The 23,450-nt window shown below is 42.3% G+C and overlaps 1 protein-coding gene across 1 annotated transcript in view; it reads right to left on the bottom strand.

Moving 5' to 3' along the window:
• SNAPC4 (small nuclear RNA activating complex polypeptide 4) overlaps positions 1 to 13,734 on the bottom strand; it is a 221,792-nt gene extending 208,058 nt beyond the window's left edge. Inside the window, exons 1-2 of the mRNA XM_053695908.1 lie at positions 13,612 to 13,734; positions 13,373 to 13,503 (exon numbers count right to left, since the gene is read on the bottom strand). Coding sequence (XP_053551883.1) covers positions 13,373 to 13,496 — 124 coding nt within the window. The 5' untranslated portion in view covers positions 13,497 to 13,503; positions 13,612 to 13,734. The remainder of the gene's footprint in view (positions 1 to 13,372; positions 13,504 to 13,611) is intronic.
• Positions 13,735 to 23,450: the final 9,716 nt, after the last annotated feature.

Genomic DNA, 23,450 nt, shown 5'->3' with positions numbered 1-23,450 from the left:
TGGGAAACCTCGGTTAACTGTTGCTATGCAGAAATTAAGCCAGCCATGTGGAAAAATTATGCCCCAATAAACCTTATCACCAATGTACCTCAAAAAAACGATTAAACATGCCAGCAAACGTTTTTTAAAGCAACCTTCTTTTAAAGAGTATGTATCTCTATTAATAAGCCTGTCTTGCTTTCCCTGCATTAAGGCTTAAATTAGATTATTTCAGTATCAGCAGCATTTTCATAGTCAATTCCATTCCTTAGAAAATTACTTTACTGCACATACATTAATAAGCCTGCTAACAGTCGCTTTCACTGCATTAAGGCTTTACTTATATTAATTTGATAGCAGCAGCATTTTCTTAGTCAATACCATTCCTTAGAAAATAGTTTTACTGCACATACATTAATAAGCCTGCTAACAGTCGCTTTCACTGCATTAAGGCTTTACTTACATTAGCTTGGTAATAGCAGCATTTTCTTAGTCAATTCCATTCCTTAGAAAAATATTTTACTGCACATACCTCATTTGCAGGAAAACCCGCACGCTGTCCCCCATCTGAAGTTTACCTCACTCCTCAGAATGTGTGAGAAAACAGCCAGTGGATCTTAGTTACTTCTGCTAAGATCATAGAAAAACGCTGGCAGATTCTTCTTCCAAATACTGCCTGAGAGAAAAACAGCACACTCAGGTGCCATTTAAAAATAACAAACTTTTGATTGAAGAAATAAATTAAGTATAAAACACCACTCCTCTCGCGGACCTCCTATGTTGAGAAGAGAATGACTGGATATGGCAGTTAGGGGAGGGGCTATATAGCAACTCTGCTATGGGTGATCTCTTGCAACTTCCTGTTGGGAAGGAGAATATCCCATAAGTAATGGATGATCCGTGGACTGGATACACTTAACAAGAGAAAAAGTGTTTAACCCCTTTACTACTGGGAATTTCAGAGAAAAACTTGCCCAAAGTAATAGAGAACGTTTAGCATTTTTACTATCACTTCATTTAAATAAGAAATAGAACCTTTGTTTTTTTTTCTTATTTATCCTATGAAAAATATATATACACATATATATATATATATACATACACACACATATTATATATATATATATATATATATATATATGTGTATGTATATGTATATATATATATATATATATATATATATATATATATATATATATATATATATATATATATATATATGTGTGTATATATATTTTTCATAGGATAAATAAGAAAAAAAAACAAAGGTTCTATTTCTTATTTAAATGAAGTGATAGTAAAAATGCTAAACGTTCTCTATTACTTTGGGCAAGTTTTTCTCTGAAATTCCCAGTAGGAATATATATGCACACACACATACATACACACACATTATATATATATATATATATATATATATATATATATATATATATATATATATATATATATATATATATATATATATATATATATATATATATATATATATATATACACACACACACACACACAACTAAAAGGTATTGATCTAGGTCCATTTTGGTATATTTGATGTCACTATTTGGCTGCCAAATACTATCATATAAAAAAAACTTTGGGTTTCACACTGAAATTATTTACACACAACTACTGCAGTCATAAGACAAATGGTTATAAAAGCTTCTCTGTGGGGCCCTTTTTTCAGTAACAGCAGACATGCATAGCTTTGAAAATGTTGTTTGGCAATTAGAAGGCTGCTAATATATAATGTATTTTTTGCACATGCGTGGTAATGGCAGGGGGTGTAACATAGTGACACTGTTGTAAACACTGAATCGCAGATACTGTTACAATTCAGTGTTTATTTGGAAGAAAGCCCGAAAGTTCCAGATTGGAGCAGAAGGAAACCTTACAAATTAGATTTTAACCGTATTGTAAAAGAGGAAAATGAGAGCTCACTCAATTGATCCGTGCAGTCAGATGAAGTAAACAGTGAATCACATGAGCATGCGCTTTGTAAGAAGTACACCGGAGCGAGAATTGATCTGTGATCTGTAACTGTGCTGTCAGTAACTCATCTTACCACCGCCTAAATATGTGACGTGTAAATAGTTCAACCCACCAAGAACGTCACATAATAGAATAATAGAGATACAAAGTGGGCGGAGGGAAAGCTGTTGATGGACTGGTAATAAATTACATTATTTTGAATGAAACAAAGATTATTTTAAAGGAATAAATGATGCGATTATCATATAAAACTGAAAGTAAATGCATACATATGATATAAATTAGTGGTCGTTTACCATCACTTTAACTAGAATAAACACACTAACACAAGAAGTGGATGAAGGACCCATGGGTCGCATTTATTGACAAGCAACGGAAAACCAGTAATAACTAAATAAATACTCCGGCAGGTGGCGTCATTCGAGGCCTAAGTATTTAAAAACCCATGCAAAAGAGATGGAAAAGGCCCAAAACTGCTGACAAAAGGCAGAGCTCAGTTACAACTCAACAAGATGAGATTGACTGGTTTGCGATGTTCCGAGAACTCCCTGAGTACCCCCAAACTATGAGCCTGGTGACATCACCCTGACTGTAATAGCTGCCACTCAACCTCCTTACAGCCAGCAGCTATGGTCCTGACCACCTGCTTAAAGGGCCACTAAACCCAAAATCTTTCTTTCATGATTCAGATAGAGAATACAAATTTAAAAAACATTACAATTTACTTCTATTATTTATTTTGCTTAATTTTTTTAGATATCCTTATTTGAAGAAAAAGCAATGCACATGGGTGAGCCAATCACATGAGGCTTCTATGTGCAGGAACCAATCAGCAGCTACTGAGCCTATATAGATATGCTTTTCAGCAAAGAATATCAAGAGAATAAAACAAATTTGATAATAGAAGTAAATTAGAAAGATGTTTAAAAATGCATTCTCTTTCTAAATCATGAAAGAAAAAATGTGGGTTTCATGTCCCTTTAAGTTGAGGTGCAAAACCTGAAGTACTCCAAACCAGTAGGTCCAGGATCAACGAGTCACACGGCATGTTGAAACCTGTGAAGCACAAATTACTGTCCTCGGACTTACTGAAGTAGTTTGAGTAATCCTCTTCCCGCCTAGGACAACTGTTAAGCCTCTTAAGGAGGACCCAGAAACAATTGCCACATCACAAAGACAAAAAAGGGAGGGAGGGGAACTACCAAAAATCCACAGCAGGAATCCCCCCTACAAAATAACAAAACAGGCAAGCTCAGCACTTACGCTTCAGGGCTTTAAACCCTTAGTTACGCTAAGGGGTTAAAATTTGCCCTACACTATCATTTTCTATGAATAATGTGCTGCTACAACTTCAGGACAACTTTCATTATTGCCACTTTTCTGTTCCGTTATAGCCAGGGACTTTGACAACTAGAAAAATTAATTTTGTAACCAATATCAATAGCTGGCCTAGGAAATGTGTAATATTTTTAAGAAAACCTTGGTTAAAGAATTTGTATTTTGGCTTCCAAATAATGTGAGACTAGCACAATTGTTACCCAAAAGCAAAAAGAACTAAACACAAACGGCCAGATTACAAGTGGAGTGCTAATTAACGCTCCTGCTCGAGCCTTAATTGCGCTAGAAGCTTTTTACGCTCGTTTTATGAGTTGAAAGTAAACTGTTTACGTTCGAGCACTGACCTAATGAGCGCAAAAAGTCGAAGTAAGAATATTGTATTCGCGTTCAAGTATTCCCCCATAGAAGTCAAAAAGTGGAAAATAAAACACCAAACTCGCATGCAAACATGATTGCATATTCCCATCTGCGCTTACCCGATAAAATATGACTGTCACATTCCAATGTTCTTCACATTGCAGAATGTTTTATTTATCCATTAATAAATATATATAAAAAATGTTTTTTGGTACATATATATATATATTGAAAAATAGAGGAAAAGATACGGAGGGGACGCAACTGCTAGGAGCTAGTAGAAAAAAACCATATAGTTCCAAAATAAATACTAGTATGGCTCTACAAAATATAGTAAGGTGTATCCAAAATAGAAGCTGTAATGGCTTCAAGAGAGATCAATCTCTGGCACAGGAATTCCCAAGACAAAGTTGTCTCAGAAATATTCTTAGCAATGGGTAAATACACAAGTGACCAAGTAGTGTATATATCAAAAACATAAAAATGATTAACAAACCTGACCGGTCAGGGGTGAGTGTTCAAGCATGAACCGGATATACTAGTAAAAAACGTTACGTCTATATATGTTAGACATGAATATCTCATTGTACTCACTACACTATAAGTGCAATATGTTTCTTGGGAAACAATAGTCAGACTGCTACTCCCTACTGCAAACGGCACCTTTAGGATGTAAGGCAAACTGCCGGGCAGATATCGAAATGGGAACGAAGTAGTTTCTGACTGTGTACCTCAAGATATAATACAGGTATATATAGTACAGGTTAGAGCAAAAGCATGGTAATGTACATACATGGTATTGCTGAGATATATTAGTGGGGAACAATTATCAAACTACTACACCCTGCTGCGTACGGCACCTTATTAGATAAGGCTTAATGCCGGGCAGGTATAGTGATGGGATCTAAGTAGTTAATGATAATGTGCCTCAAAATATTTACATCTGTCTGTAGATAAGCAAGCAAAGCATCAAAAAAGCAAAGGTGAAATTTGCTCAGCAGGGATTAGTAATGAGCAGGTAGTAGCGTATTATTTTAAAAGTCACTGCAGAGATCCTTAGCATTAGGTCATATATGCATGAGATGGAAAAAAGTCATGAAAAGATGACAAACGTAGTGCAAAGTGAGGAATTGCAAATCAGTTATGCATAATGTTAGTATGCCATGAGCGATAGATAAAGATATCAAACTCTTATGTATAGAGTGACTTCTGTTTCTACCCTCTCTGCAGGGTAACGATATCCAGATCGAACATCAATTTGCCTATTGTTCAGGCCAAATTATGACAACATACGACCTGTCTCTTGTATAGTCCTCAAGCTGATGCGTACAGTATAAACATCAGTGGTTTCCCAGGAACATCCAAACTTTTCCTGAATGCGATGCTTGTTGTGTATCCGTTCAGTGGCGTTCACACTGACCACATGTACCGTGTCGGCTTGTCCAATGCCGATGCGCGTTTCACCCGCTGGGTGTGTTGGGCTTCGTCAGTGGATATGGGGGGAATCTTTGGCAGTAGTTTAGGCAGGAACAGCGCTGATAGAAAGGGAGAGAAGAAAAAGAAAAAAAGCAACCAATAGAGTAATTTGTACACACAAAGGTGATGTGTTTTGAAATGCAACAAACTTGCTCACCTTGTAAGACCTCAAACATGTGAGGTATGTGATTTTTTTCACGGAGGGGATGTAATGCTTGTGGGATATTTTCCTATCAAACTTGGCCAGTAGTCTTCTTATCCCGGCGTCAAGGCGGAAGGATAAGAAAATATCCCAGAACAAAGTGAGTGTAGAAAATGAGGTAAGCAGTACTCCCAGTAGACAGGGTAGTCCTTCACGGCAACAGAAAGGCAATCCAGTAGTATAGCAGTTCAGGGATAGAGTGGTCAGGAACAGGCAGAGGTCAGCAACAAAAGATAGTCCTACAGTTTAGCAGTTCAGGGGTAAACAAGGCAGAGTAGTCAGACAGGCAGAGTCCGGCAATGATAAGGCAATCCAGCAATTCAAGGGTTAAACAGGCAGAGTAGTCAGACAGGCAGAGTTCAGCAATACAAGTAATAAAGCACCTAGGAGCACACTCAGTAACACCGATACTTGGGCTGTGAATGTAAGTTATGCAGGTACTTACATAGGCACGATTTGCGCCAAGGAGCTCAAAGGATCTGGCTTCAGAGGGGAAGAGACTGCAGCGATGACGTCATAGCCGCACGCTCACAGCAACCGCGTTGTCCCTGGCAACAGCCAAAGCAGCAACAGCCAGGGCGGTGCAAGGGAGCGGCGTGACATAGCCCCCCACTCAAGGGTTCCCTACGGGAACCAGAGTCGGCTTTGAAGGGTGAGCAGCATGGAACTTGGAGACCAAAGATGGAGCATGCACATTACGGGCAGGAACCCAGGAACGCTCCGCCACAGAGTATCCCTTCCAGTGTATGAGGTATTGGAGCAGCCTATGTCTGATTCTGGAATCCAAGATCTTGGCAACCTCATACTCTGGTTCACCATGAATCAGGAGTGGAGGAGGAGGACGTCTGAGTCGAGTATACCTATTTGTGACGTGGGGTTTGAGCAAGGAGTTGTGAAAGACTGGGTGAATGTGCAAGGTCTTAGGCAAGGCCACTCTGTAGGCAACAGGAGAAAGTCTTTTGAGGACTTTATAAGGACCAATATACCAAGGTCCCAATTTGTGACAAGGTTGACGTAAGCAGATGTGTCGGGTAGAGACCCAGACACGATCACCTGCAACTAAGGCTAGAATACTGGCTCGATGATGATCTGCCAACCTCTTATATCTAGAGGTGGTTGAGTGTAATTGAGAGCGTATTCGTTGTCAATGGGTAGTGAGGTCAGTGAAGCGACACTCTGCAGCAGGGACTCCTGTGGATTGAGCAGAAAGAGGAAAAACACGAAGTTGATAACCAGCTGCGGCCTGGAACGGGGAGCATTGTAGAGAAGAATGCCAATGAGTGTTCTTTGCAAGTTCAGCTAGGGCTAACAACCCAGACAAATTAGTGTGCTGTGAATTGGCATATGCTCTGAGATAAGCTTCCAAATCCTGATTGGTTCTCTCCGTCTACCCGTTAGTCTAGGGGTGATAACCAGAGGACAAAGAAACAGTGGTTCCAAGCAATTTGCAAAAGCTTCTCCAAAAGTTAGAAATAAATTGAGGTCCTCTGTCAGAGACGATATTTATGGGTATACCATGTGATCGTACCACGTGTAACAGAAAAAGAGTGGACAATTCTTGGACTGTTGGTAACTTCGTTAGAGGTACAAAATGAGCAAGTTTGGAGAACCGATCCACCACCACCCATATAACTGTATGATGGTCAGAAGGAGGAAGGTCTACAACAAAACCCATAGCTGTGTGTGTCCATGGTTGTTTAGGTATGGACAACGGTTGAAGTAGGCCATGTGGTAGGGAACAGGGAGTCTTATTAACAGCACAAGTCTGACAAGCTTTGACATAATCCTGAGAGTCTGATTTCATGGTAGGCCACCACACATGTTGGGAAAGGAGTTTAAAGGTTCTTGTCAAACCAGGATGACCTGACAGCTTGCTGTCATGAGCCCAGGATAATACAAGAGAGCGAAGGTTTGGAGGAAAATAAAGGATCTCAGGAGTCGCAGGGACTTCAGAAGGTTTTCTTGACTGTGCTTGTTGCAGTCTATGAAGAATAGAGGTGTTGAGCTGAGCAACTACACAGAAGGGGGGTATGATGTGTTCGATTGGAGCTTCAGAGGAGTCACTAGACTGAGGAAACTGATGAGAAAGGGCATCAGCCTTTTTATTCTTGGTCCCAGGAAGGCAAGAGACAATAAAGTTAAAACAAGAAAAGAATAGGGCCCACCTGGCCTGTCGAGGATTGAGTCGATGAGCAGTCTCTAGGTACGTTAGATTTTTGTGGGCAGTGAGAATCTGAATAGGGTTGGGGTACCCTATAGCCAACGACGCCATTCAGTCAGAGCCATCTTAATGGCTAACAGTTCACGATTGCCCACATCATAATTCCTTTATGCAGGAGTGAAACGTTTAGTGAAAAAAGGCTACCGGGTGCAACTTGGAGGTTAAAGGGTCCCTTTGGGTTAAAACTGCACCAGCTCCTATCTCTGAGGCATCAACCTCTAAAGTGAACTGCAGGTCAGGATCAGGATGACGGAGCACAAGAGCAGAACAGAATACTTTTTTTAAATGAGAGAAAGCATCCACAGCTACAGGAGGCCAATTCCTGCAGTCTCTGTTTCGTTTAGTCAGCTCAGTGTGTGGAGCAAAGATTTGGGAGAAGTTCTTTATGAACTTGCGATAACAGTTGGAGAACCCCAAGAATCTCTGTAGTTCCTTTAAAGAGGCGGGTTGTGGCCATTCCCGAACTGCGGTTAGCTTTGTAGGATCCATAGCAAAACCTTCATTCGAGATGACATAGCCAAGGAACTGGATCTGAATTTGATCAAACTCACATTTCTCCAGTTTGGCTACCAGAGAATTGTTTCTGAGGCGAAGAAGTACCTGTTTTACATGCTCATGATGCTCCTCAAGGGTGGAGGAGAATATGAGGATGTCCTCCAAATAGACAATGACAGTGCGATTAAGGCGGTCAAGGAAGACATCATTAAAAAAATGCTTGGAAGACAGCAGGGGCATTACAAGGTATTCGTAATGCCCTGATCTTGTGTTGAAGGCAGTCTTCCACTCATGTCCCAGAAAGATACGAATGAGATTGTACGCTTAACGTAGGTCCAACTTTGTAAAGTAACAAGCATTTTGGAGCGAATCATATATTTCAGTGATCAAAGGGATAGGATAACGATTCTTGATAAAAGAAATATCGAATATGGCGGCACTGTGTCACCCCCAGGGGATCCAAGCTGCTCACGTCCTCTGAGTTAACCTGACTTCTTTTACCTCCAAGATAAAAGGCTCACAATAGTGTGGCAAGTTTGAAACAGTGTGGTAGGCGCACAAACAGGTTATACTCACAAGATTTCAGTTAAAATCAGCGTTTTATTAAAAACATAACAATGGTGTCTTCAGATGCAGCTTCAGGTTTATTTAAAATACAGCTCAACGCGTTTTGGCTAAAAAAGACTTTATCAAGAGCATAAAAGTAAAACAAACAATTTATGGAACAAGTTGTATAGCCTAGAAGTGTACACAAACATATTTATAGTCTCTAGCCCTGCCTGCCTTTTTCAAGCCACACCCGTCCACAGGTGTGCTGAGCCCAGCTTACATCAGGGCTATAATCAATGACTATCCCATTCTGTCAGGAAGTGTCAAAATAGACCAATAAGGTATAATTGAACATGTCAGTAAGTGTGAATAAATTTACCTGTTCACATTTCACAACAGAAAAGGCTTCCAATCTAAATGTCACTGACAAAAGATAAATGTCTATAAATTCAGTATATCTCATTTAATATGGAATCTCAAGAGTTAACGTTAAATACATCAATTTATAACATGAGCAATATCTATGGCTTCTATCTGTTATGTATGGAGTAGTTCAATTCTAAATAGCTTTTTATAAATAAAAATACGCTATTTTACAAACTTTGACAACAATTACAACTTATTGAGGAATCGTAGTATCACATTATATTCCCGGTACATCTGGGATTTCACTAATCTTCTATTAACATTTTAACATCAGATCAGAACTGATGACAATATATTCAATAGAAAGTTTGAATATTCTATTGAACTTTCCATTGAATATATTGTCATCAGTTCAAATCTCATGTTAAAATGTTAATAGAAGATTATCGCTAGATAACTGATTTCTGTTATGGTGAACAAAAAAAAAAGTGTTCAAAATTATTTCATCACAGAGGGTACAGAAACCATTAGATAAGTATAGAAAAATGCCTACATCTATTACAGGTCAGAAAACCAGCTTGTCTGATAACCCAGCAGTATAGCAGCCTTTCCAAGCAGTCACAAAATCTTGTTTGAGACATACAAACGACTCACAGTACAGTGTATTTTATTTCTGTGTTTAACGCTTACATAGGATTTTTTTAAAAACTTTAAAGGCACAAAACTGTGTGCATTATTACACTCAAATAATGATATTTTTCCTTAAAAAAAAAAAAAAAAAAAAAAAAAAAAATCACAAACCCTGAATTAGGTAAAGTTGCAGGAAACTCTGTTTTTCTCCCCTATGCAGGGCTCTTTTGAGTTGTGGACACTTTGGGGTCGATTTATCTCAAGCTGCGGTGGACAGGGGCGCACATATGCGCCCCTGTACACCACAGCTCGCCTCTGGCGGGCTGAATTCCGCTACCAGAATTTAGCATTGCACACAAGTGCTATTTTTATAATCCACTTGTGTAGTAAATGAAAGCGTTAATGCAGGCCCACTACTATGCCAAATTCAACTCACACAGGTATGTATACACTTTTTTATTGTTTCACATGCAAGTATATGTAGACTTGATTCTTATTTCACGTGCATACGTCAAGATAATAAAGACATTTCCATTTGAATTTATCTCCAATAAAGCAGTCTTTGCTTATAAACTTGATAGCTTTTTTTGATAGGTTTTACCTGCTCACTTCCAATAATAACGTTGGTTGATCAATAGATCCGGAACAAAACTTGGATTTGATTACTGTATGAACACAGCCGGATGAAGCCTGTAATGAGCACAGGTGAAACGCGCGTAGCTGCGTATCTGTTTGGCAGAGGTGTACTCAGCTGAACACTGCTGCGACTATTCTCTGCATTATATCAATATATGTCTCTTACCTGACACTGGAATACAGAAGGCGTGCGTGGCTCTTAAAGAGCCTTCCAACTAACGGTGGAGAAAAATACAGAAATCAAATCCAAGATTTGTTCCGGATCTATTGATCAACCAACGTTATTATTGGAAGTGAGCAGGTAAAACCTAACCACACTATGACCGCCCATCCCAACAGGTATGATTTAAGCAATTACTGCTGATATACGGTGGCTATACACAAGTTTATAAGCAAAGACTGCTTTATTGGAGATAAATTCAAATGGAAATGTCTTTATTATCTTGACGTATGCATGTGAAATAAGAATCAAGTCTACATATACTTGCATGTGAAACAATAACAAAGTGTATACATACCTGTGTGCGTTGAATTTGGCATAGTAGTGGGCTTGCATTAACGCTTTCATTTACTACACAAGTGGATTACAATAATAAACCTATGATATGCTGGATTTATGACCGGGACAATAATATTATACTCTGGACTTTTATTAGTCTCTTTAATGCTAACCTGGGTTGATTTGTTTTTCTGGATCAGCGACCTTTCTTCAATAGATATATATGTAATAAATGACAGCAAGAGATAGATGCCACAAAATGGATATGATAAGCCCATTTTTCAAAGCCAGGAAATACAGCACTCTTTTTGAATAATACAAAAAAATTTAAAAATGTATTAATAAGACTAAAGCAGCAATTAACCCCTTAATGAAGAAGGATGTACCAAAAACTGCCAGTTAGCGACAATGGACGTCCCTGGTACGTCCTTGGTCTAATTAAGCGCTGGGAGCGATTGCGATCGCTTCCAGCAGCTCTCAGGATATTGCAGTGATGCCTCAATATTGAGGCATCCTGCAATACCCTTTTTTAAGCATCCAATGCAGAGAGAGCCACTCTGTGGCCCTCTCTGCATCGGCCATCGATAGTGCCGATCATTGGTGGGTGGGAGCTACTGCTGGGAGGCGGGTGGGCGGCCCATCGATGGTTGCTTCCTGTCCCTGGACTCTGCCAGTGCGCGCGCAGTCGTGGTAGCGTGTGTGGGGGGGGCGATGTAAATTGTGAAGGATGGAGAGGGAGGTGGGAATTAAATGTTGGGCAAGGGATCTGGGAGGGGGAGCAGCTACACTACAGAAAAGTTTTATTTATAAATAAAAAAATAAATAAAAAGGCATTTTTTGGGGGGGCAAAATGGGTAGAGGGGCGGAGGGTTAGAGAGCTTTATGGGGGGGGGGAATTATATGATATGATAAAAATTATGGTATCTTTAGAAAGTCCATTTAATGGCGAGAAAAACAGTATATAATATGTGTGGGTACAGTAAATGAGTAAGAGGAAAATTACAGCTAAACACAAACACTGCAAAAATGTAAAAATAGCCCTGGTCCTTAAGGGTAAGAAAATTGAAAAATGTTCTGGTCACTAAGGGGTTAAAGAGGTACCATTATGAGCCATATAAAGATGCCATCACGGGATGGAAAAGTCCTCTAGACCAGTGATTTGCAACCTTTTTTTTGCCGTGGCACACTTTATATATAGTAAAAAACGACCGGTCCTCATAACAAGGGCACCTATAATACCAAGCATAAGTAATCAGCGGTAAAAAGTACACATATCAGGTCAAGTCGCTGTTATATAACTTCACCTCAGTTGCTGAGGTAAATATACAGTTGCTGAGGTGAATATACAGTTGCTGAGGTGAAGTTATTTACCTCTTTAATTGCTGCTTTATTCCCTGGCTTTGACAAATGGGCTTATCATATGCCTTTTGTGGCATCCATCTCTTGCTGTAATTTACTACGTATACTTTTAAAGGGTCTGCACCAAGGGTGCCGATTTAGCACCTTAAAAATGTAAACAAAATTTTCTCTGTTTAGCTTATACAAGTGGCCGACTCTCCACAAAAACAATATTTTTATTTATATATATATATATATATATATATATATATATACACACACATATACAGCTTCAGATGAGAATTTTTTTTCCCTTTGGGCTGGGTGTATATATATATATATATATATATATATATATATATATATATATATATATATGTGTGTGTGTGTGTGTGTGTGTGTGTGTGTGTGTGTGTGTGTATGTATTAAAGTGAAGGTAAACAAATTGATCTGTATTTTGCTTTTCTAACGTACAACGTAGTCGATATGTTTATTTTTTAACGTATTTACCAACCTTTATGTTACTATTGCTTGCTATCCTAATCTCCTCCCATCCAGCATTTCCGTGTTTGCTATACATAGACGTATAGAGCGGTCCCACCCGCTCTATACGTCAGAACTACGCTCGTGCACATCGATCCTCTTTTAACCGCGCATGCGCACAAAATGTAACAAACTTGTTGCAGTATGCGATCCGATGCGGTGGAGATTTACACGAAAACGCGCTCGCTTTCAAGGAGGAAGTATAAATATTCGCGCATGCGCACCATTAAGCATCACCTTCTGACGTCAGTTGACGGCCGCCTAACGGCCAGAAAATCAATTGGCTGTATAAACAACGTGATCGTTGTTTAGAAAAAAAAGAAAAAAAAAGACGGGTTGATTTGTTCTAAGCGAAATCGCAGCACATTAAACAAGATAACTAAGGTACAATACAAAAATATAAGAAATGATGAATGAACATCCTATTAATTTTGAATGCTATATTGATTTTTTCATAGCAGACTGATTCACTTTACCTTAACTTTAAGTTAGGGACATGCAAAACAACTGAAATGAACTAAAATAAATATAATTCTAAATACTACACCAGTTTTCATTATATTTAAAAGAAAGCTGAGATGTCACTTAATGGATATTTTATGACTTGAAATGTTTAGCACTAAGGTGAAGGAAGTTGAATCTGGTCTAGGAAACTGCATAAGTCTAGATTTACCTCTTGTAAACCAAAAAGAACTGAAACAGTACATTGCAAAACTCTTTGGTGGAAAGGGTTAAAAATTTTGTCACTTACCATCATCAGTATCCAGGCTACAGTCAGACACTGCAACCTCTATAGTTGCAACATTAGATCCCAAACTTCTCTCCAGTTCCTCAATCTCTTTCTGGATTTTCTCTCTCTCTGCATCTAGATTCATGGTTTATCTACAAAAACAATGAAAACAAAAGACAATATTTTGTTAGAACATTTACATTTAAAAAAAAAAAACAGTGTTGATCACAAAATCTTTAGAACACAGAACTAAAATTTACAGTAAGAGAAGTGTTGTTCCTGAATCAGGCCCTGCAGCTGCAGTGTGTGATCTAACAAGCCCCAGCAGTGTGTGAAGCTAACAGCCTGGCGTGCAATGCATGCTGGGTGAACATATGCAAATGATATGGCTTCACATTTGCCAGTAATGTGTGTCAGCTAAGCATTGACTTACAGAGAAATATAACTTTGCATAAATAAAATGACAAAGAAAAAAAAAAAACACAGTGCTGCTGAAAATGAAACAAAGCTGTCTCCCTCTCTGCACACACTGAAAGCATAATGGGTGTGGCTAGCTAGAGGCATTCATTAGCATAGCTTACCCACAATGCACCCCTTTGTTTTCAGCTCTGCTGACGAAAGATCTCTCTATGCAGAAAAGATTATTTAAAGCGACAGTTGCATTTTATAAGAAAATTGCACATTTAAATGGTCTCTGCTACACAACTTTAAAGAAAATAACAGAATTAAAATTGTCAATAATTTAAAATGTGATTGCTGTATATATAGGAAAAAATTATATGTGAATTTGAATAGAAACATCAAATTACCCTGATATACTAATATGTCATGTGACATTACATTATTATTAATATTTTTATTTATAAAGCAACACAATTTTATCCAGCCCTATACAAAGATATTGATAAAATATAAATACAATTATTTGGAATAACACAAATTTGTATGTAATGTTGCACAAATTGTGCAACCAAACAACAAAATATTGTAGTACTCTCAACCCTTAAAGATGTCATCAGTTATAAATTTGCGATATTTGCACCTCCAATAATCATATATGGGTGGGGGGGGGGGCACACAATCAAATGTAAATAGGCCACTAATAACTGTTAATGCCAAAGACTTACTAATGAAATAGCATTATTTTATCAAAACTTAAATTCTTTACATAAACTAAAACTTTACACTTGCATCTTCAAAACATAGTTATAGCTCAAATTTATTTACTGTCACATCCCTTTAAAGGGACAGTAAACAATATCTGTTACATCATTTTGTAGTATGCCCACATTTGAACGGACGTTAAGCGCCTCTTGTTTTTATTTAAAAATCTGGCCAGAAATTAAAAGTCGGTCATCTGGGTTTCAAAATGCTGCAAATAGCCTAAACCAATGATTTGATTTGCGGCAAATGTTGGTTACAGAATCTGCTTTTTGGTCTCCCAGGGAATGTGGAACAAAGCATATTTCTACACAAAAGCTAAATGGTTTAATGCCATTTTAAGCACTGCATTTTGTTAGCACAACTTAACAATTAAGAGCAGTTCAGGGACACACTTCTTGAAATGTCTGCTGGAGCTCATGTCTGGCTTTTTTTTTTTTTTTTTTTTTACTGTAGCCAGTTAGTGACAAATATAAATGAGCTTTTGTTCTGATCTATGCAAGAACCGTGTAGCATGTTTCAGGGTCAGTTTACTCATACTGGTCTCTGGGGGGACTAAAACAAGTACACATTTCAGAGGTATTTTACAGCAAAAGCAGGCAAAATAAATAGTACATGCATACTCCAATGCTGTTTTATTTACATTTGTTAAACAATTTACAGGGAGAATAAATGTTTTTCTGTCTCTATATGTGACTCTATTATCCCATTATCTCTAAACAAACCTCAGATAAACCATTGTTAAGCAATTGCCACTAAATAATTTATAAACCCATACCCAGAAATATATCAAATTATTTTAAGATAGGAATTAAGAGAATATTGTGTGTTGCAAATGGGGAGAGGTAGTTTTCTTCTCATTTTAGCTTTGTACATTTACCTTGCTGATTTAGGCTTTCACTTGAGGCTCCCCTTTTTGGTATCAACATTGCTATTTCCTCAGTGTTATCCCTCAGAGTGTGTGCTTTCCTGTCATAGTTTCCCTTAAAATGTTGTCCTGCCATTTTTTAGTGTCCCACATAGTGTTATCCTGTCCTAGTTTCCCTAAGTGTTACCCTTACATGTTTAGTGTCCCTCAGGGTGTACCTGTCATGTTTGGTGTCCCTCAGGGTGTATCTGTCATGTTTAGTGTCCCTCAGGGTGTACCTGTCATGTTTAGTGTCCCTCAGGGTGTACCTGTCATGTTTGGTGTCCCTCAGGGTGTACCTGTCATGTTTAGTGTCCCTCAGGGTGTACCTGTCATATTTAGTGTCCCTCAGGGTGTATCTGTCATGTTTGGTGTCCCTCAGGGTGTACCTGTCATGTTTAGTGTCCCTCAGGGTGTACCTGTCATGTTTGGTGTCCCTCAGGGTGTACCTGTCATGTTTAGTGTCCCTCAGGGTGTACCTGTCATGTTTGGTGTCCCTCAGGGTGTATCTGTCATGTTTAGTGTCCCTCAGGGTGTACCTGTCATGTTTAGTGTCCCTCAGGGTGTACCTGTCATATTTAGTGTCCCTCAGGGTGTACCTGTCATGTTTGGTGTCCCTCAGGGTGTACCTGTCATGTTTAGTGTCCCTCAGGGTGTACCTGTCATGTTTAGTGTCCCTCAGGGTGTATCTGTCATGTTTGGTGTCCCTCAGGGTATATCTGTCATGTTTAGTGTCCCTCAGGGTGTATCTGTCATGTTTAGTGTCCCTCAGGGTGTACCTGTCATGTTTGGTGTCCCTCAGGGTGTACCTGTCATGTTTAGTGTCCCTCAGGGTGTACCTGTCATGTTTGCTGTCCCTCAGGGTGTACCTGTCATGTTTAGTGTCCCTCAGGGTGTACCTGTCATGTTTAGTGTCCCTCAGGGTGTATCTGTCATGTTTAGTGTCCCTCAGGGTGTATCTGTCATGTTTGGTGTCCCTCAGGGTGTACCTGTCATGTTTGGTGTCCCTCCGGGTGTACCTGTCATGTTTGGTGTCCCTCAGGGTGTACCTGTCATGTTTAGTGTCCCTCAGGGTGTACCTGTCATGTTTAGTGTCCCTCAGGGTGTATCTGTCATGTTTAGTGTCCCTCAGGGTGTACCTGTCATGTTTAGTGTCCCTCAGGGTGTATCTGTCATGTTTAGTGTCCCTCAGGGTGTATCTGTCATGTTTAGTGTCCCTCAGGGTGTACCTGTCATGTTTGGTGTCCCTCAGGGTGTACCTGTCATGTTTGGTGTCCCTCAGGGTGTACCTGTCATGTTTATTGTCCCTCAGGGTGTACCTGTCATGTTTAGTGTCCCTCAGGGTGTATCTGTCATGTTTAGTGTCCCTCAGGGTGTACCTCTCATGTTTGGTGTCCCTCAGGGTGTACCTGTCATGTTTGGTGTCCCTCAGGGTGTACCTGTCATGTTTGGTGTCCCTCAGAGTTTAGTCATTATAAATTAAGCAATGTCTAACATTATCCCTTAGGAAATATCTTCTGTATTATTGTATTGTTAATAAAGTTGGTTGAATAAAAAAAAGTCTGTATAGAGGAGCCTTCCAATTGGTTTAAAGCCTAAGTTTGAAAGGATATAGAAAGTACATTGTATTAGCCAATAGTGTTTGTGATAGCAGGAGGAGGAAAAGCCCCAGAAATACACATTTTAAAAACTATAGAATGTGTCACTGTGTCATAAATGAAAACATGTACATGCTGCTCACTGACACTGTGTGTATATGAGAGGTACCAGCAGGGATGGTACGTGCTGCTCACTGACACTGTGTGTATATGAGAGGTACCAGCAGGGATGGTACGTGCTGCTCACTGTGTGTATATGAGATACCCAGCAGGGATGGTACGTGCTGCTCACTGTGTGTATATGAGAGGTACCCAGCAGGGATGGTACGTGCTGCTCACTGTGTGTATATGAGAGGTGCCCAGCAGGGATGGTACGTGCTGCTCACTGTGTGTATATGAGAGGTGCCCAGCAGGGATGGTACGTGCTGCTCACTGTGTGTATATGAGATACCCAGCAGGGATGGTACGTGCTGCTCACTGTGTGTATATGAGAGGTGCCCAGCAGGGATGGTACGTGCTGCTCACTGTGTGTATATGAGAGGTGCCAGCAGGGATGGTATGTGCTGCTCACTGTGTGTATATGAGAGGTGCCAGCAGGGATGGTACGTGCTACTCACTGTGTGTATATGAGAGGTGCCCAGCAGGGATGGTACGTGCTGCTCACTGTGTGTATATGAGATACCCAGCAGGGATGGTACGTGCTGCTCACTGTGTGTATATGAGAGGTACCCAGCAGGGATGGTACGTGCTGCTCACTGTGTGTATATGAGAGGTGCCAGCAGGGATGGTACGTGCTACTCACTGTGTGTATATGAGAGGTGCCCAGCAGGGATGGTACGTGCTGCTCACTGTGTGTATATGAGATACCCAGCAGAGATGGTACGTGCTGCTCACTGTGTGTATATGAGAGGTACCCAGCAGGGATGGTACGTGCTGCTCACTGTGTGTATATGAGAGGTGCCCAGTAGGGATGGTACGTGCTGCTCACTGTGTGTGTATGAGAGGTGCCCACCAGGGATGGTACGTGCTGCTCACTGTGTGTATATGAGAGGTGCCCAGCAGGGATGGTACGTGCTGCTCACTGTGTGTATATGAGAGGTACCCAGCAGGGATGGTACGTGCTGCTCACTGTGTGTATATGAGAGGTACCCAGCAGGGATGGTACATGCTGCTCACACACTGTGTGTATATGAGAGGTGCCCAGCAGGGATGGTACGTGCTGCTCACTGTGTGTATATGAGAGGTGCCCAGCAGGGATGGTACGTGCTGCTCACACACTGTGTGTATATGAGAGGTGCCCAGCAGGGATGGTACATGCTACTCACTGTGTGTATATGAGAGGTACCAGCAGGGATGGTACATGCTACTCACTGTGTGTATATGAGAGGTGCCCAGCAGGGATGGTACATGCTGCTCCCTGTGTGTATATGAGAGATACCCAGCAGGGATGGTACGTGCTGCTCACTGTGTGTATATGAGAGGTGCCCAGCAGGGATGGTACGTGCTGCTCACTGTGTGTATATGAGAGGTGCCCAGCAGGGATGGTACGTGCTGCTCACTGTGTGTATATGAGAGGTGCCCAGCAGGCATGGTACGTGCTGCTCACTGTGTGTATATGAGAGGTGCCCAGCAGGGATGGTACGTGCTGCTCACTGTGTGTATATGAGAGGTGCCCAGCAGGGATGGTACGTGCTGCTCACTGTGTGTATATGAGAGGTGCCAGCAGCAGGGATGGTACGTGCTGCTCACTGTGTGTATATGAGAGGTGCCAGCAGCAGGGATGGTACGTGCTGCACACTGTGTGTATATGAGAGGTGCCCAGCAGGGATGGTACGTGCTGCTCACTGTGTGTATATGAGAGGTGCCCAGCAAGGATGGTACGTGCTGCTCACTGTGTGTATATAGAAGGTGCCCAGCTTCTTTGGCAAATGTTGCTCACGATGTACATATTAGCGAAGCACTGCATATATAGCACAAGTAAATGAAAGGTGTCCAGCAGGGTTGACATGACCTGCTCAGTGTATTTATATCAGAAATTCCCAAAAGGGCTGGAAAGTGCTATTCACTGTATATACAGTATAAATGAAAGAAATCCTGCATGGATGGCATGAGTATAGATGAGTGGAGCCAAGCAGGGCTGGTATGTCCTGGCTCTTGCCCATCGGGGATCAATTGTGCTAATCAGTGTGTGTATTACAGGTGCCCATCAAGGTTGGTACCTGCTGCTCACTTTGTGTATATAAGATGTGCCCAGCAGGACTGGCATGTGCTGCTCCCTGTGCTTATATAAGAGATGACCAAGAGGGCTGATGTATGCTGCTCATTGTGTGCATATGATTGACATGTGCTGCTCACTGTGTATATAAATTAAAGCCTTGCAGGGTTGGCATGAATTGTTTATTGTGTATATATAAAGTATCCATTGAGGAGGCATGTGCACCTGTGTTTATGAGAGGGAGGTGGCCATGAGGACTGGCATGTGCTGTAAGAGGAGCTCAATTGGACAGGTTTATACAGCTCACCGTCAAGAGGTGCTCAGCAGGATTGCTATAGGGTGATCACTGCAGGGATGGCATGTGTGCAGATGAAAGGTGCCCAGCAGGATTGCTATAGGGTGATCACTGCAGGGATGGCATGTGTGCAGATGAAAGGTGCCCAGCAGGATTGCTATAGGGTGATCACTGCAGGGATGGCATGTGTGCAGATGAAAGGTGCCCAGCAGGATTGCTATAGGGTGATCACTGCAGGGATGGCATGTGTGCAGATGAAAGGTGCCCAGCAGGATTGCTATAGGGTGATCACTGCAGGGATGGCATGTGAGCAGATGAAAGGTGTCCAGCAGGATTGCTATAGGGTGATCACTGCAGGGATGGCATGTGTGCAGATGAAAGGAGCCCAGCAGGATTGCTATAGGGTGATCACTGCAGGGATGGCATGTGTGCAGATGAAAGTAGCCCAGCAGGATTGCTATATGGTGATCACTGCAGGGATGGCATGTGTGCAGATGAAAGGTGCCCAGCAGGATTGCTATAGGGTGATCACTGCAGGGATGGCATGTGTGCAGATGAAAGGAGCCCAGCAGGATTGCTATAGGGTGATCACTACAGGGATGGCATGTGTGCAGATGAAAGGTGCCCAGCAGGATTGCTATAGGGTGATCACTGCAGGGATGGCATGTGTGCAGATGAAAGTAGCCCAGCAGGATTGCTATATGGTGATCACTGCAGGGATGGCATGTGTGCAGATGAAAGGTGCCCAGCAGGATTGCTATATGGTGATCACTGCAGGGATGGCATGTGTGCAGATGAAAGGTGCCCAGCAGGATTGCTATAGGGTGATCACTGCAGGGATGGCATGTGTGCAGATGAAAGGTGCCCAGCAGGATTGCTATAGGGTGATCACTGCAGGGATGGCATGTGTGCAGATGAAAAGAGTCCAGCAGGATTGCTATAGGGTGATCACTGCAGGAATGGCATGTGTGCAGATGAAAGGAGCCCAGCAGGATTGCTATAGGGTGATTACTGTAGGGATGGCATGTGTGCAGATGAAAGGAGCCCAGCAGGATTGCTATAGGGTGATCACTGCAGGGATGGCATGTGTGCAGATGAAAGGTGCCCAGCAGGATTGCTATAGGGTGATCACTACAGGGATGGCATGTGTGCAGATGAAAGGTGCCCAGCAGGATTGCTATAGGGTGATCACTATAGGGATGGCATGTGTGCAGATGAAAGGAGCCCAGCAGGATTGCTATAGGGTGATCACTGCAGGGATGGCATGTGTGCAGATGAAAGGTGCCCAGCAGGATTGCTATAGGGTGATCACTACAGGGATGGCATGTGTGCAGATGAAAGGTGCCCAGCAGGATTGCTATAGGGTGATCACTATAGGGATGGCATGTGTGCAGATGAAAGGAGCCCAGCAGGATTGCTATATGGTGATCACTACAGGGATGGCATGTGTGCAGATGAAAGGAGCCCAGCAGGATTGCTATAGGGTGATCACTACAGGGATGGCATGTGTGCAGATGAAAAGAGCCCAGCAGGATTCCTATAGGGTGATCACTGCAGGGATGGCATGTGTGCAGATGAAAGGTGCCCAGCAGGATTGCTATAGGGTGATCACTGCAGGGATGGCATGTGTGCAGATGAAAGTAGCCCAGCAGGATTGCTATAGGGTGATCACTGCAGGGATGGCATGTGTGCACATGAAAGGTGCCCAGCAGGATTGCTATAGGGTGATCCCTGCAGGGATGGCATGTGTGCAGATAAAAGGTGCCCAGCAGGATTGCTATAGGGTGATCACTGCAGGGATGGCATGTGTGCAGATGAAAGGTGCCCAGCAGGATTGCTATAGGGTGATCACTGCAGGGATGGCATGTGTGCAGATGAAAGGTGCCCAGCAGGATTGCTATAGGGTGATCACTGCAGGGATGGCATGTGTGCAGATGAAAGGAGCCCAGCAGGATTGCTATAGGGTTATTACTGCAGGGATGGCATGTGTGCAGATGAAAGGTGCCCAGCAGGATTGCTATAGGGTTATTACTGCAGGGATGGCATGTGTGCAGATGAAAGGTGCCCAGCAGGATTGCTATAGGGTGATCACTGCAGGGATGGCATGTGTGCAGATGAAAGGTGCCCAGCAGGATTGCTATAGGGTTATTACTGCAGGGATGGCATGTGTGCAGATGAAAGGTGCCCAGCAGGATTGCTATAGGGTGATCACTACAGGGATGGCATGTGTGCAGATGAAAAGAGCCCAGCAGGATTGCTATAGGGTGATCACTACAGGGATGGCATGTGTGCAGATGAAAGTAGCCCAGCAGGATTGCTATAGGGTGATCACTGCAGGGATGGCATGTGTGCAGATGAAAGGTGCCCAGCAGGATTGCTATAGGGTGATCCCTGCAGGGATGGCATGTGTGCAGATGAAAGGTGCCCAGCAGGATTGCTATAGGGTGATCACTGCAGGGATGGCATGTGTGCAGATGAAAGGTGCCCAGCAGGATTGCTATAGGGTGATCACTGCAGGGATGGCATGTGTGCAGATGAAAGGTGCCCAGCAGGATTGCTATAGGGTGATCACTGCAGGGATGGCATGTGTGCAGATGAAAGGTGCCCAGCAGGATTGCTATAGGGTGATCACTGCAGGGATGGCATGTGTGCAGATGAAAGGTGCCCAGCAGGATTGCTATAGGGTGATCACTACAGGGATGGCATGTGTGCAGATGAAAGGTGCCCAGCAGGATTGCTATAGGGTGATCACTGCAGGGATGGCATGTGTGCAGATGAAAAGAGCCCACCAGGATTGCTATAGGGTGATCACTGCAGGGATGGCATGTGTGCAGGTGAAAGGTGCCCAGCAGGATTGCTATAGGGTGATCACTGCAGGGATGGCATGTGTGCAGATGAAAGGAGCCCAGCAGGATTGCTATAGGGTGATCACTGTAGGGATGGCATGTGTGCAGATGAAAGGTGCCCAGCAGGATTGCTATAGGGTGATCACTGCAGGGTTGGCATGTGTGCAGATGAAAGGAGCCCAGCAGGATTGCTATAGGGTGATCACTGCAGGGATGGCATGTGTGCAGATGAAAGGAGCCCAGCAGGATTGCTATAGGGTGATCACTGTAGGGATGGCATGTGTGCAGATGAAAGGTGCCCAGCAGGATTGCTATAGGGTGATCACTGCAGGGTTGGCATGTGTGCAGATGAAAGGAGCCCAGCAGGATTGCTATAGGGTGATCACTGTAGGGATGGCATGTGTGCAGATGAAAGGTGCCCAGCAGGATTGCTATAGGGTGATCACTGCAGGGATGGCATGTGTGCAGATGAAAAGAGCCCAGCAGGATTGCTATAGGGTGATCACTACAGGGATGACATGAGTGCAAATGATAGGTGCCCAGCAGGATTGCTATAGGGTGATCACTGCAGGGATGGCATGTGTGCAGATGAAAGGTGCCCAGCAGGATTGCTATAGGGTGATTACTGCAGGGATGGCATGTGTGCAGCTTAAAGGAGCCCAGCAGGATTGCTATAGGGTGATTACTACAGGGATGGCATGTGTGCAGATTAAAGGAGCCCAGCAGGATTGCTATAGGGCTGGCACATGCTTTTCAAGAAAGTCTGCAGGGATGGCATGTGTATACATGAGAAGCCCAGCAGGGATCACGTGCTGCTTGGTCACTGTGTGTATATGATCGGGGCCCAGCAGGACTTGACAAGGCAGTCACTATGTGTATAAATGGTGCCCATATGGCCTAGCATAAGAAATTCACTGTGTGCATAGGAGAGGTGCCCAGCAGGGCTGGCACAGGCATCTCACTGGGTTAGTAAAAAAGTATGGCCATTATATAAATCTATACAGACTGCACCTGGTATAAACCACTGTGTTGTTAGACAATGACGTCAGACACCTATTGCCAGAAAACTCCTCCATC

The sequence above is a fragment of the Bombina bombina genome, chromosome 12 (genome assembly GCF_027579735.1).
Source record: "Bombina bombina isolate aBomBom1 chromosome 12, aBomBom1.pri, whole genome shotgun sequence".
Classification (NCBI taxonomy): domain Eukaryota; kingdom Metazoa; phylum Chordata; class Amphibia; order Anura; family Bombinatoridae; genus Bombina; species Bombina bombina.
This window is presented reverse-complemented; position numbering and strand designations above follow the sequence as displayed.